Source organism: Ambystoma mexicanum, chromosome 11, assembly GCF_040938575.1.
Source record: "Ambystoma mexicanum isolate Mex_15411 chromosome 11, UKY_AmexF1_1, whole genome shotgun sequence".
Classification (NCBI taxonomy): Eukaryota; Metazoa; Chordata; class Amphibia; order Caudata; family Ambystomatidae; genus Ambystoma; species Ambystoma mexicanum.
Window position 1 is genome coordinate 741,617,038 of NC_090934.1, and position 14,209 is coordinate 741,631,246.

Sequence of the window (14,209 nt, forward strand, 5' to 3'; positions counted from 1 at the left end):
ATGGATTTCTAGAAAAAAGGGAGGTATGCATCATCAATACATACGCACCCAATCACAATGCCTCCACCTTTTTTAGATGCTATACACACGGATAGGTCCCTACAGGAACTGCTCGCTAATATGGGGCGGCGACCTTAACTGCATGCTGTCGCCAGCTATAGATGGATCAGACAACAAACACAAGAAACCATCCCCACCTGCCAAGGTGTTGTCTCCCCTGCTGAAAGCTGTAAAATTAACAGATGTATGGAGCAATATACACCCGAACACAAGGCACTACTCGCACCACTCAGAACCACACAATATAAGCACCAGAATAGATTTGTCGGCAATGAGATTAGCAACAAATTCGCACAGGTGGAGTATAAGGCGCAAATACTATCAGACCATGCCCTCCTCAGTGGTATGGCAAGCACCACGCACCCCAGGTCAAGAATGCCCAAATGGAAACTAAGAGCGGAAGCTCTACAAGATACAGTATTTAGGGAACACATGAGAGAACACATTCACAGGTACTTCCAACATAACACTAGAAGCAGCAAAATAGCTTACACTATGAGAGGCGTTCAAAGTGATCAGAAATGAGACTATGCCCAAATCAGGTGGGTTACAGGCAGTAATTACCCGGGAGCTAAAAGTAGCTGAAGCTAAACTAGAAACAGGAAAAGAATATGCACATCCCCTCGCTGACTCAATTGAAGCTAGAATGCATACAACACTGGGATAGATTGCGTAAGCTAAGCTACAATAAATATACAGAGAGATTACATGCAGAAGGAGACAAACTAAGCAGATTACTATCATGGCTATACAACAGCGAAACCAGGAAAGAAACAATAAGCACCATCACGGATTACACAGGGACAGTACACAGGACACAAAAGGGACAAACTACATCTTTGGGGAGTACTAGAGGGAGCTCTACACCAATAAACCTGCAGTGCTAAACACAGATCAAGCAGAAGCTTTAGCACAAATAAATCTCCCCGAGGCCTGGGGTACCCCATAACCAGAGAGGAAATTGAGGCCACAATAGATGAATCACCGACAGGCAAGACACCTAGCACGGATGGGCTCCCTAGCAAATTTTATAAGGCATTTGGAACGGAGTCCGCAAAACTGCTCCTTAACATGTTTAACTAAGCGTACGAAAGGGGCGAGCTTCCCAAACCCCTAAGAGAATTCATATTCATACCTCTCCTGAAGCCCAATAAACAACCCACAGATTGTGAATCGTACAAACCACTGTCCCTCCTTAACCAAGATGGCAGGAGCTTCACTTCACTATTAGCCAACAGACTAAAAAACATGATCGCAGATCTTATCCATCCTGATCAAACTGGGTATGTACCCGACAGAACACTACCTGGAACCTGCAGAGACTACACCACATTATAAACAGCACCAAGAACCTCATGAGGCACTATGCAGTAGCATAATACAAAAATAGAAGTAGTGCCAGCAAAGAACTCTGCTGCCACGGAGCACTCTAACAAATACAGCATAAGCAATGGGTTTTAAAGATACACAACGTCACAAGTGACGTACATCACATAGGATACAAATACATGTAGCGGTTTGTTGCAACCCTATTTACATGTAGCCTGCTCCATACGGGATGCCAGGCGATTGGTCCCATCTCCTTCCATGTGGTGATCTTCTTCCTCCGTCATCGGGTACAAAGGCTCTAATTGGCAATTTAGTTGCACAATTCATTATTTCACAGCTCTATAGTGCACCTAGTACCAAGGACATGAGCGAGGCGGATACTTTAGAGGTCATGATAACTTCTCAGAACTACGTGAACCCCTGCTCAATCCAAGACACGCCAGCACCTCCACAACTTTCCCACCCGCAGCCTAAATTTGTTACCTTCTCCCCTTGGCACCTCGTAAGCATAAATCACATGAAACGATGGTGGGGGTGACCTTCACCGCGCTCTGATCTTCCTGATCGATTGGCCAATGCACAGTTTTATGGCTAGGCGTATTGGGCTGGTCAATGCACTCAAATGCTTGTGTACTGGGGCTTGCGTATCCCTGGATGCTGTAACTCAGATCTGGAATGCTGAAAGCCTAAAGCCCTCACCCCCCCTTATTTTAAAGGTTACATAGCATCATGGTAAAATCGGCAGTGTAAACATAAGCAAAACAGTCATTCAAAAAGGGTGGTCTTGACTCGTTTCCTGGACGGCCAGAAAAGGAGGTTTCAGAACTAATGTGGAGTGGGAGGTTGTTCCAGAGTTGGACAGCAATCACCGGGAAGCTAAAGCCTCCAGTTCTTTTGCGTTTGTAGTGATGTGGCAAGAATGTCTGATACTATACCTCCTAGCAATCACACTTCCCTGCTAGGCCCCAGACTCTTCACCATGGCTTAGCCGGAGGCCTCTTGCTACACCCGGCTTTCCCGTCATGCCCACACCCCGCCTTGGCTCGGCAGGCCACGATCTAGTGCTGCCCTCTGGACACACGAGACACCAGTTCCCAGTACCTTTCCATATAGCTGTGTACAAATACCACCTTATAAGGAGTATTCCGGTGTTTATGCCCGAGTTGCGTACTGATCTTGCTACACACTGTACTATGCATGTACCTGCAAAGTTTCTTCACAAATGTCTTATTACCAAATGTCTACAAACGTCATGGAAACTTGCCATGCTAAATCAGATGAGCTCTGACCGACCACCAGGAGAGCTCTCTGTCTGACACTTGCCACTTGCCATTACTGTATTATGCTGTTTGTCTTTCTCTAATAACTTGATATACCTCTCAGCTGTGTCCTGACTCTTCATTGCTGCAGTGCATCCTGGGTATTTCCTTATCAGTGGCAAGGTGTGGTCCGTCCATGGCTGTCCCTTCTCGTGAGATAGCTCTTCAAAGATCAATTCCGGCAAGCTCTTGACCTTGCAGGGCACATTTTCAGTGTTACATGCACCAATGATGAGACACAATAGAAAACTGTATCCGCAATTAATTAACCTTCTGCAGGGCTGCAAGCGGAAGATGCACACCCCCCCTTCGAACGCTCAGGACAGGATTAGGTGTGCTGGCATATCTATGGCACTAGGTCTCAATTTCAAGATGGTGTCTAACTTCTAAAATGGAGTCTCATTCAACACGTAATATTAGTGCAAGGATTCCCTACATTTCCACTATAATCCACCTTCTATGGATGACCCTCCTCCCCTCTCCATTCTCCCAGCTTCCCTACAACATCTCCTTCTACAATCGCCTCGTCCTAAATCGCCGAGGTGCCTGGGACGAACGCCTCTGCTCCTCAACACGAGCCCACCCTAGAAACCGCTCGAATAACAGCACAACTAGGAACTACTATGCAAAAAGATTAACCCCTTTTGTCCCCCCAAAAAAATGAATTTGTGGAGTCTTCAGGCCGTTCTATGACAAGATAAATTCTAGCTGACACTGCAATGGTGGAAGGCTTTCTGGGTGACTTAACTCTCAAACCGATCAGCAGAAAAGGCAGAATGACTGGAAGGTATGGTTACTGGCAAGGACATTTCTCAGTCTATGTACTACTTATTATCATTAATACCCTTTGTTATGTAGCGCTAGCTCACCCTAGGGCATCAAAGCGCTGTAATAACAGTTTATATCACTACCCACCACGTGGTACTCACTTCATCGACCTCGGAAGGATGAACGGGTGAGTTGGCCCTGCCAGGATTCGCACCTGTGTCAGCAGGCTGCGCAGAGATGTCAGAAATAAGGGATTAGCTTGCTGTGCTATCTGGCCAGCTCTAATGCAAATAGGGGAAGTCCAATAGCATTTTACTGAGCATTTAGTCATGTGCCTACTGATTCGCTCAGGAAAGTATTTGCTGAAACGGTTAAGATGCTGGAGATCTGTGTCAGTGCAATTAGCCCTCACTAATGTGATCACTAAACCTGTAAAATTCACAATAATTGTGTGACTGTATGCACAATTCCTCTCCTAAATGCAGATGTAAAGCTTCTTGCTAACATGTATGCCCTATGTCTGGGCAGAGTATTGCTGTCAGGCCAGCTGTGGGGTCCCAAGGGTGCTCCGCATTGGGGCACAGTTCAGGACTGCTCCCCGCAGCGTCGCCTGTGTGTAACAACATGGCCAGCAAGTGTCCCGGTCTGCGTTTAACCGGTGGCGTGTGCAAGGTTACTGGGAACCCCATTCGCACACAGACAAGCATGGGGTGGGAGCTGCAAGACAGCCCAGACTTGCTTGGGGATTTAAAGGCCATTCTATTTTGCAGTGACAGTGCTGGGAAAGAAAGGTCCCCAGGCTTGCAGGAATGCTTCTTGCACGGCTTAAGTATTTGGGTCCCAAGACATCTAGCTGCAGGCCACCATCATGTCTACATCAGTGGCTCACAAAAATCCAAGATGGCTGGCACCAACTCAACTTCCTTTTGTAGCCCCACCTCTTGTGCCATCACAAGTCCTTCTGGTTTCTTAGGGTGGTTCAGCACATAAAAGGAAATGGAAACAGCAAATTAAGAGGAGCATCCTCTAGTGTTCTGACCCACTGTTCTGGCTTTCTTGTTTATTTCTCCGTTTCCCAGCAAAGGTTCCTTTCTCTGGTTTCAAGTAGTTCCTCCTCTACTTCACCAAGGTCAGTCTTTCTTGGCTTCTCTTCCCCTGGCAACCCAGGCTGGAAAAGTGGAGGACAGCGGCTTCCTGGACATCCTACAAATCTTGCTGAAGACTAATCTCCCTCAAGCAGAGGCCAATCCTCCATCAAGTGCAGAAATTGGTAAACGCCAACCACTGGCAATTGCTGGTGCTCATTGTTAAAACACAAACTGGCTTCATAGCTAGCAGCAACAGTATTATAAAGGGAACTGATAGATCTGATTCATTTCATAAGAACTCCGATGCCTTCCATAGATGACCTTAACGATGCAGAGAAGGACTTACACAGGGTTTATTGTTAAAACTCACAGTGGATTTTCGTGGGGGTCTGTTGGGAACCCAACTTTCTGGGTCTGTTACGGCGACCTATACAGAAATATCAAGGTGCAGAGGACAGTCAGAGGGGTCATCTCCCTAGTTTCAAGCAAAAAGGGGAACATGTTGGGATTGACCAATTTTTGCTTCATTGGCATATATAATTAATATAGAATGTGGTTTTGCACCTCTAATGTGCTGCAAAACATGGATTATTTACAGGTGCTAATATCAAACCCAGATGTGCTTTCCAGGCAAATGTATAATATAAAAAAATTGGGAATGTATCTTATTCAATAACCTCAAGGATGGAATTATTTTGGATTGGACAAGTTTGTCATCAGACTCTCCATCTTATTGGTCAGCATAGCTGGGCCAAGGATGGCTTTAGTTAGCTTGGAGCCCATGTCACTAGGGATATCACTTTTCTACCTGAGAATAACGTCTGCCCTAAACTGGAGGAAATCAAGGCCTCATGCAGGAAGTGGATGAAGCTTATTTTGACAGTATGAGGAAGATGCAAGCAACTAATATGGCACCATTAACCATATTCATCCAATATGTTCCACTTCCCCTGCCTGCCAAATAGGGTAGTGAAATCTCTTTATTCACTGCACAGTTCACATTGCTCGCTTTGGGGGATTTGTTAGAGTAAACCTCATCCCTCTGGAAGTGGCTGGCCTTGTGGAGATGTAACTGGCACGTGTGTCTGCGCGTTCTGGGACTATGAAAAGGTTAAACCATGCTGGGAAGTAGTTCTACAGAGGATGTATCTGCTCCTCGGAGAACAGTTTTCAAAGAAGCCTAATCGCCTGTGTCCTTGGCCGAATACTTGCTGACCTAAGTCTACTTGCCTCACCCCACCTTTCACCATGCATTTCCTGCCTAACGTATATGGTCCTTTTTCCTTCTTCCTTTCATAAGTGAATTTTTATGGAAATATACTATTTATTGCTTCAATTGACAGATGGAATATTTTAAGAATTGTGTGTTAGTACATGGAGTATCGTAATCTATATTTCCTCTTCGGGGACCAAGAGCTTGCATGATCTCTATTCCTTTGGCTGAACCCATCTTGTATTGACCTCTGTTCTGTTACACTAGGATTATTTTTTTTAAGTAAATTGGAAACTTAGCCAACATTACCTCTATGGTTTGCTAAAGTGTGCCATACTATCTCAATGGAAAAAATCCACCACTAAAACAAGTGATTTCAAAGACTCTGGGCTCCATTTTTAGAATATAAGAAACATTTCCTCCGGGAGTTTACATGACTAAAGATTAGATTCACTTAACCAGAATAATATTAACAATTGAATGTGAATGGCATCTGACTCTGCGATGCATATTATGATGCGATTTAGTTGCAAAGAGTGGTATTCCTCACCAGTTATAGATGGGGCGGGCAGTGAAGACAAGAGTGGGGAGAGGGCTGGAACAGGTAAGGGGAGAGGCAGGTTTTGACCCGGCTGTGTATTATGCTGTTCTTTTCATTAGCTTTTTGAACTTCAATATGTAATTAAATGTTATTAAAAAAGAAATACATTTTTTTACATGACAAACATTTCTCCTGTAATAAAATATGCGTTAGATATTGATCCCTCTGACAAACTATGAAGTCCACAGCATCCTGACACTTCTCACCAGATTACATCAACTCACAATCAGATCATTGTGAAAAACAATTCAAATGCTTACCTATATAGTGCATTCCGGAATTCAGGAGTCATGAACAGCGTTTGCAATAGGCTGTTCAAATAGCAAGTCATGGCTTGATTTACTAACCCCACATAACCTAAAAAATATCAAACACAGTCCAGTTTAACGGGGCAGGAAATGTAAAATGGCTATCCACAATAAAACATTTTGACAGAATGTGAATTATTAACTGTGGTCGGAGTGCTAATTTTAGTAATGAGGGAGTATATGAGTAATCCGACTGGTAAACATCTCCTATGAACTGAATCGCCTCTAAGCATTTCCAGACTGAACAAAATCCAGTTTTTAAAATAAATATATTTCACAACACTGATATTACATCTATTTAGAAGCGCTCTTAATTTTGTCAAATAGGCCTAATGAGACAGTTACAGGGTTTACCGATTGCATAAACGAACAGATGCTGCTAAACAGTTGGAATCTTAACTACTGTGCCAGAGATCCGCACCGGGCACCACTTCTCTACTCCTAGTCAACAGTTCTCAAGTTCCAGAACACAATTGCATCACAAGTTCTATGTTATAACATATGCCATAACTACTGAATACATTTAACAATTTCACATTTTACAATTTGTATATTTTCAATAAGATGTTTTATGATATTGTACATGATGCTTGAAGTTATATGACATGCACAGTTGGGTTTGTTTTGTTGATTGGTTGTTGTAAAAACGGAAAAGAAATTGTTTGAAAAAATGTATATCTTCAATAAGATTCTTAAACAAAATACAATATGGTGGTTATCACAACTTTCTAGTATGTGTATTCAAAAAACAAGAAAAATAACACCTAATAGTTGTAAAAAGTTCCTAATAAACAACAAATTCTTAAATAAAACTTTTGCCATTAAAGAAACATACAATTTAAGTTAATTCCATTACATAATCTCTCCATCTCCTGGGACGACACTAATCCTGGAACTATACCAATTGTCACGCACTATATCATACCCACGCTGTTTATCACTCCTTTCATCATATCCATCCCTATCAACACCACTCACCATTGAGGGGTGGCCCTAGAGAGCCCGACCGTGATGGCAGCTCTTCTTTGAGCTCTGTACCGAGCTCCCAGTAATCCTGTAATAATAGTGGCTGGCTGTATAACACAAAGGTGAGATAGGTGCCCTAAATAGCCAGCGATACCAGTGCGGGAGTGGGATCTCCCCAAAATCCCTCCGACACCGTAAGATCAGCTGCAAACCCAACGTGGACAGGCAAGTGTGTACGCTGCGAGGACACAGCAGACGACGGAGTGGCGCCGACTAGGCCCGTGAGCCTCTTGGGGAGCATGGAAGACAGGCGCGGCCCCCGGTGACATTATGGGGCTGGGCCACCTGGGGTTACAACCCACACCTCGAGGACAGCAGAGGGATGGATTGGCGGGACTCCGAGTGCACAGCAAAAATGGCAGCGGCGCAGAGAAGCTCCCTGCGGTGGTGCAGCGGAGGGGCCAACATTCGGCTGAACCTCTGGCGGACTTGCGAGCTAGGACAATCACAGCTCCAGGGAGCCTGTTGACTGGCAAGTGACCGAGGAAGTTTAAATCACAGGAGGCCTGAGTAGGGGGGGCTCACGGAACAGACCGGGGAGCCCACTGCCTCGGATCCCGATCCGCCAGGAGACTGGCAAGAAGGTGAGCAACTGCAGCGAATGAGTGGGAGGAGCAGCAGAGTACCCCACGCTGCGACATGGTCCTGTGATCCCCTTGCAGTCAGGACCCGTGCTGGTAAACAGAGCGGGATCGGTGTGGGTCCGCCCCTGTGCCCGGCCAGAAGCACTCCTCGCTTATAGTTGGTCCAAAGAGTGAGGGAAGGGGTGACTCGTGTGCAGGGAGGAAAAGGACAAAACGCGAGTGGACCTACCATCTCAGTGGGTTGGAGCTCGGCTACAACTTGACGACCGAGGGGTGAACCTGGCACCCTCCCCACTGCAGGAGAGGAAAGCCACCCTGACTAGCAACACAGACCTTGCGGTGAGTGACGGAATCGGGGGGGAACACAAGCGGCGGCAGCACGGAGCACGCGTCGTATAGCTACTTATCAGTCCTCGGTACGGGGAGTCAGTGTGGGGGGCAAACACTTTGTTGGCCATAGTCTGGTCAAGTTGAGGTTGGGCTGGTGAGGGCAGCGGCTCGGCACAACTTTCTGCCAACCCAACACTTGACTGAAAGCCAGTGGCATTCTGGAGCCCCCCACACCTACAAAGAGAGCACTGAAACATTAACGGTCGTACTAACAGCACCGCCACGAGGAGGGAGGCTTGTGGCAAGCCCGGCTGCGTTAACATCTCCTCTATTTACCGCAGGATAGTGTTTGAGTGGAGAGTCAGCCCCCTGCTAATACGAGAACGGACCAACCACCCATTGTCTCAACACACCATGGCTGAGGGCCAGAGGCAGTCTGTAGCCCGGTCCTCCCCAGCAAAGCTTACTGTGCTAACCTCTTGACAAGTAACACGGCCGACAGGAGACAGATTTCTGAGAGGCCCCGACTGCTGACAAAGCGGGACACCACACTGCAAAGCGGTGCGAGAGGGGAAAACCAGTGGCCCAGCTGAATCAGGAACAAATGGGCAGGACTTGCGGCCTGGAGCCCGCCCCTCCTTCCCTAGTGAGCATTAAGGTGCCAGTCGGCCGATAAATAAAGCTGCCACCAAACGGGAGATCCGCAGGGAGACAGGTGGGTTACTACAACATTCCCACTCATCGCAAAACAGCGAGGGAAAGGAATGACAGTTTGCGCTAGTTGACAATACAGCGAGGCACCACCTGCTCAGTGCCCTCATTGACAGCCCGACCTGGGTAAGGAGGAGACTTTGTAACAACCCACGTGGAGAACTGGAGGGCGAAATACGAAACTAGGATGCTCCACAACAATCAGCGCAGAACTGAGTCAGCCCCCGGGTCGTCCACCCTGCCTGGGGATGACCTCAGAGTCCTGCTTACCCTAAGGCAGGGCGCTGCAGTTAACTGCCCCAAACAAAGACGGCTTCATTGCAACCGCGGAAACAAACGACCCCACCCGTGGTGGTACGCGCCTCCCTGATTCCGGGACCGTGTCCAGCAGAGACATCGTACCTGTGCTGTGGAGGTGGGGCACCCCTGGACACCGCGCATCCCTGCCTGTTACAGAGACCACACACAACTGTAGCCTCATATCCATTAATCGGGAGAAGTTGGGCCCATCTGACTCTTGCAAACATCCCTGGTCTGGCCTGGTTGGCCTCGAAAGAGACGCCTGCTGAACATGGGGAAATCTGAAAAGTTACAGCGTAAACTCAATTTCAAGAGTGGACCCTCCACCAGGACACCCAGACCACAGCTTCAGGCGGAACTGACTGAATCAATGGGTGAGTTTGAAGAGAACGCCACCCAGGCTCCGGAGTTGGCCATCCGAGAGATACTGTTGGACCTTAAGGTGGGAAATAGGAGGCCTCGACTCCAAACTAATTGAAATTGATTTTTTATTTCTATTGCGCTCGTACACAAGTGTTTCAGAGTGCGACAAGGGAGGGGAACAGGGGAGAACAAAACAGCGATCTTACTAGGCCCAGTGACATTGATAATGCGCAAGTCCATGGGAGGGGAAGTGCGCATGGAAGGGGGGGGGGGAGTGGAAAGTGCGAAGCAGAGGAGAAACACATTCATAATAAATAAATAAATAGATAAATAATAAAGGCAACAAACAGTGGTAGTGCAGCCAGCAATTTGCAAGTTCTAGGTTTAAGGCAACATACAGGGTAGGTCTGATAAGTGCAGGAAGAAAAAGGGGGGCTGTATGGGTACAGATATAGACCCCAGTGCAAGGTGTGGCCAGAAGGCAGTGCGGGAGGGTGGCAGGGTGAGCAGGTACCTGGTCCCAGACGACAGAGGGTGGCCAGGTGCACGGTACCAAGAGAGAACAGATCAGCAGGGGAGAGGTGGAGCGAAGGCAGAAGAAAAGAGGAAGGTCTTGAGGTGCTTCCGGAACCGGAGATGGTTCTCCTCAAGTTTTAGAGTGGCAGGGAGGCTGTTCCAGAGAGAGGCCCCAGCCGAAGACTGAGATCTACCCCCAGCTTGTTTCTTTGAAAAACGACTGACCCTGAGGGAGTTGGAGGTAGAGGAGCCAAGAGCTCGAGAGGGGAGGAATTTGCAGAGGTATAGCTGAAGGTATTTTATTTTGGACCCAGGCCTGAGAGAGCCTTGTGGACAATGCAGAGGGTTTTGAATGTAATCCTTGCATCCACTGGGAGCCAATGGAGAGATTTCAGAGCTGGAGAGATACGATCCCAGGGCTTGAGGCCAAGGGCAAGTCTCGCAGTCCTGTTCTGGATTAGTTGCAGAGGGTGGAGAGAAGGGGCAGGTAGATTTAGAAAGCGGCTGTTACAATAGTCAAACCGAGTGAGAACCAGAGCGTGGGAAACCATGAGCTTCTGGGGGGAAGGAGAGGAAAGGCAGAGTATCTCTGAGGAGGTGCAGTAGGAAGTTTGACTTTTTAGAGACCTCAGAAATGTGGGCAGAGAAGGAAAGGGTGGAGTCAAAGATGACCCTGAGATTTTTAGCCTCGCAGGTGAGGATAGGAGGAGGGCCAAGGGAAGCCGGCCAGAGAGTCAGGGGAAAGGATGGTGAAGGTGTGCCCATGAGGAGGATCTCAGTCTTGCAGCAATTCAGACAACGATCGTTGGTGGCACACCAATCCTGAATGGCAGTTAGGCAATCAGAGATGAGCGAGGGATAGGAGGTGGCCGAGGGCATCCTGAAAATGAGTGGAGTATCGCCAGCGTAGCACTGGAAATTTGAGCACTAGGGACTCATCCTCCAAAGTCGACCTGCTATAACACAGGCTTGACAAACATGGCGACCGCCTAGATGCAGTAGAGCAGAAGAGTATCCGGGCTAGAAGATGGGAATACTTCACTTGTCGCTGGAGTGTCAGCACTGGTGGTTCCGGTCAAATCAGTGACGGCTAAAAACAAAGACTTGGAGGGAAGAGCAGTCGCAACAATACTTCCCTGGTCAGTGAGAGAGAGTGGCAAAGTCCTCCTAAAATGGAAGAATTCGTGGAGACTATGTGTTAAGACTTGTTCAGACGCTCTGCACCATCTTCTTTGTTCGTAGTCGAGAGGGCCTACTGCATACCTGCAACCCGCCCGATTCCAGGAGCGGCCCCCCAAAAAAGGGGAGCTTCAATACGATGACAAAATACCAAGATACCCAGACTTCTCATAGGCGGCGCAGGCTTGCAAAGGTCTTTTGCAGGACTGAAAAAACTCATCATCCCATAGTCCGTGCTATTTCGGGCGAAGCTCCGGATCCAGCATGCAGGGTGAACAATTCTTTACCTCACCGGAGGCAGCAAGCTCCTTTCCGGACGAGATTGGCTGACAATGACCCCCCTCCCACCCCCCGCCCAAAACTAGCAGATGCCCCGTGCAGAGGATGGTGACCAGAGAGACCCAGGCTAAGGTCGTAGAACCTGGTATGTTAAGGGAAGCAATGCAACGCTGTAAACACCAGACAAACAGTTCACTCCACAACTTTATAGTTTAAGCACCTCAGGCGTAATATTCCAGTTAAGAAAGGGAGCTCGCGGACTCAGCGGGCACTAGCGCCCAGAGCTCTGCAGTGCAAAAGGGACAAGGGGAGGGACAGTATCAACTGGCGGGTTGGGGGTTACCTGTTGGGGAGGATGAGCAGGGGGGGGGTGAAGGGATTGAGGGATTGAGTGGAGGGGGTGGGAAACAGAGGGTAGTCAGGGTCGATCTTAGGGGCAGAGTTTTTGGGACTGCGGTCCCGCCAGTCCACTCCACTGGCATTTCATAGGAAACAAGCAGCACTTATCTCTATAAAGAAGGCAATGGTTGGGAAGATCCGGCCCTCACTGGTAAGGCATACAAGGAGTTGATGGGGTTCAACATAGCAACATGGAATATACGTGGGTGGATTCAGGGACTCCCAATATCTTGAGACACCACATTGATGTGGCATTCATTCAGGAAACCCATCTCACTACTTCCTCTGAGCGCAGGTGGGGTGCTAGCTGGGGTTGCCAAAGATATTTTCCTCCTACTCTGCCTATGCCAGAGGAGTAGCAATTTTGATAAGCAGAGGGGTAAAATTTCACAGAGGGGTCGCAAGTGGTCCTGGTAAATTCATTTGGCCCAAACGGACAGTACAAACGCATTCAACCATGGTTATGACCCAACTAGCCGGGTTCCGAACAGCCACGATCATGTGGGGAGGGGATCTCAATACCACTCTGGACCCCTTCTGGGATGGGTCAGGAGTGACCCCGAGCGGGGTGTCCAAAGCGAGCCTACAAATACAGGAAATGTGCACGTCATACAATCTCATCGACGCATGGTGACAATGTCACTTGAAGGTCTGAGACTTTACATACCATTCCTGGGTCCATGGCTCCAGCTCCAGATTAGACTATTTACTAGTGTCGCGGGAGGGGGATTCCACTGGGGGGAGGGTGTACAGTTGCATTCTCCGTAGAACACTCTCCGACAATACTCCAGTGTTATTAGATTGTGCGCCTGAGACGGACGGGAGGGCGGGGGGGTGGGGGGGTGGGTGGGGCTATTCCCGGCGGTTGAAATCAGGTGCACTTCAGGACCCAGTGTTTGCTCAAGAGTTGCGGGATGAAATCCAGTCCTTTCTCCTACATAACGAGGGGTCAGCCGCTTCCGGCTGAGTTTTATGGGAGACCCTCAAGTGTTTTGTTAGGGGAGTATGCATGTCCAAAGAAAATGGTATCCTGCGGGTCATCAGAAGGGAACTCGCTGAAGGGGAGATCCGGATTAAAACACTAGAGGGGGATTACGCAGAAAAAACGAGAACACAAGACATTACCTCATCTTTGCGAGGAACTAGATACGTTTAGGATGAACGCTGATCGAGAAATCCGTTTTCTGGCCTGGGGGCATCAACTCAGACAGTATGGTGAAGGTCAGAAACCAGGAGTGCTCCTGGCATGGCTAATTGCTGCTAGACGCCCTCCCATCATAGAATGTATATAGGACTCACACGGGAAACTTGTTCATTCCAAAGAAGATACTGCAGAAGTATTACGAGTCTCTTACCAGGAATTGTATAGCTCCAAATGCCCGAGAGACCCAGCTGCCCTGCGCGACTACCCCCAAGAAACTGAATTATATTTGGTGGAAGGGGACCTATGGGAATCGCTTAATAAACCAATCACCCTTGATGAAATTCTAGCTACGATTAGGGAACTACCAGGGTCTAAATCACCAGGCCCCAACAGGTTAACAAGGGATTTTTGTAAGGCATTCGCCCCTACCCTGGCGCCACTTCTCAGCACGTACGAAGAGGCGATCAACAAAGGAGTACTGCCCCCCACGATGTGCGAAGCGAACATGATATTGCTACATAAATCTGTAAAACATCCCGAGGACTGTGCCTCGTATAGACCAATTTCCCCAATAAATATAGACGATAAAATGTTTGAAGAAATCTTGGCCAGAAGGCTGCTTCCATTGATGTCTGTGTTAGTACTGGCAGATCAGGTGGGTTTCATACCCGGATGAAATACTTTGTTCTGCC

General features: G+C 47.9%; 1 protein-coding gene across 3 annotated transcripts in view; it reads right to left on the reverse strand.

The window, feature by feature from the left end:
• The window catches only part of USP47 (ubiquitin specific peptidase 47), a 2,970,466-nt gene that overhangs the window by 2,497,887 nt on the left and 458,370 nt on the right, over positions 1-14,209 (reverse strand). For all 3 annotated transcript variants that reach the window (XM_069623643.1, XM_069623644.1, XM_069623642.1), the window contains one exon: positions 6,639-6,735. In XM_069623643.1, the coding sequence (XP_069479744.1) occupies positions 6,639-6,735 (97 nt within the window). The remainder of the gene's footprint in view (positions 1-6,638; positions 6,736-14,209) is intronic.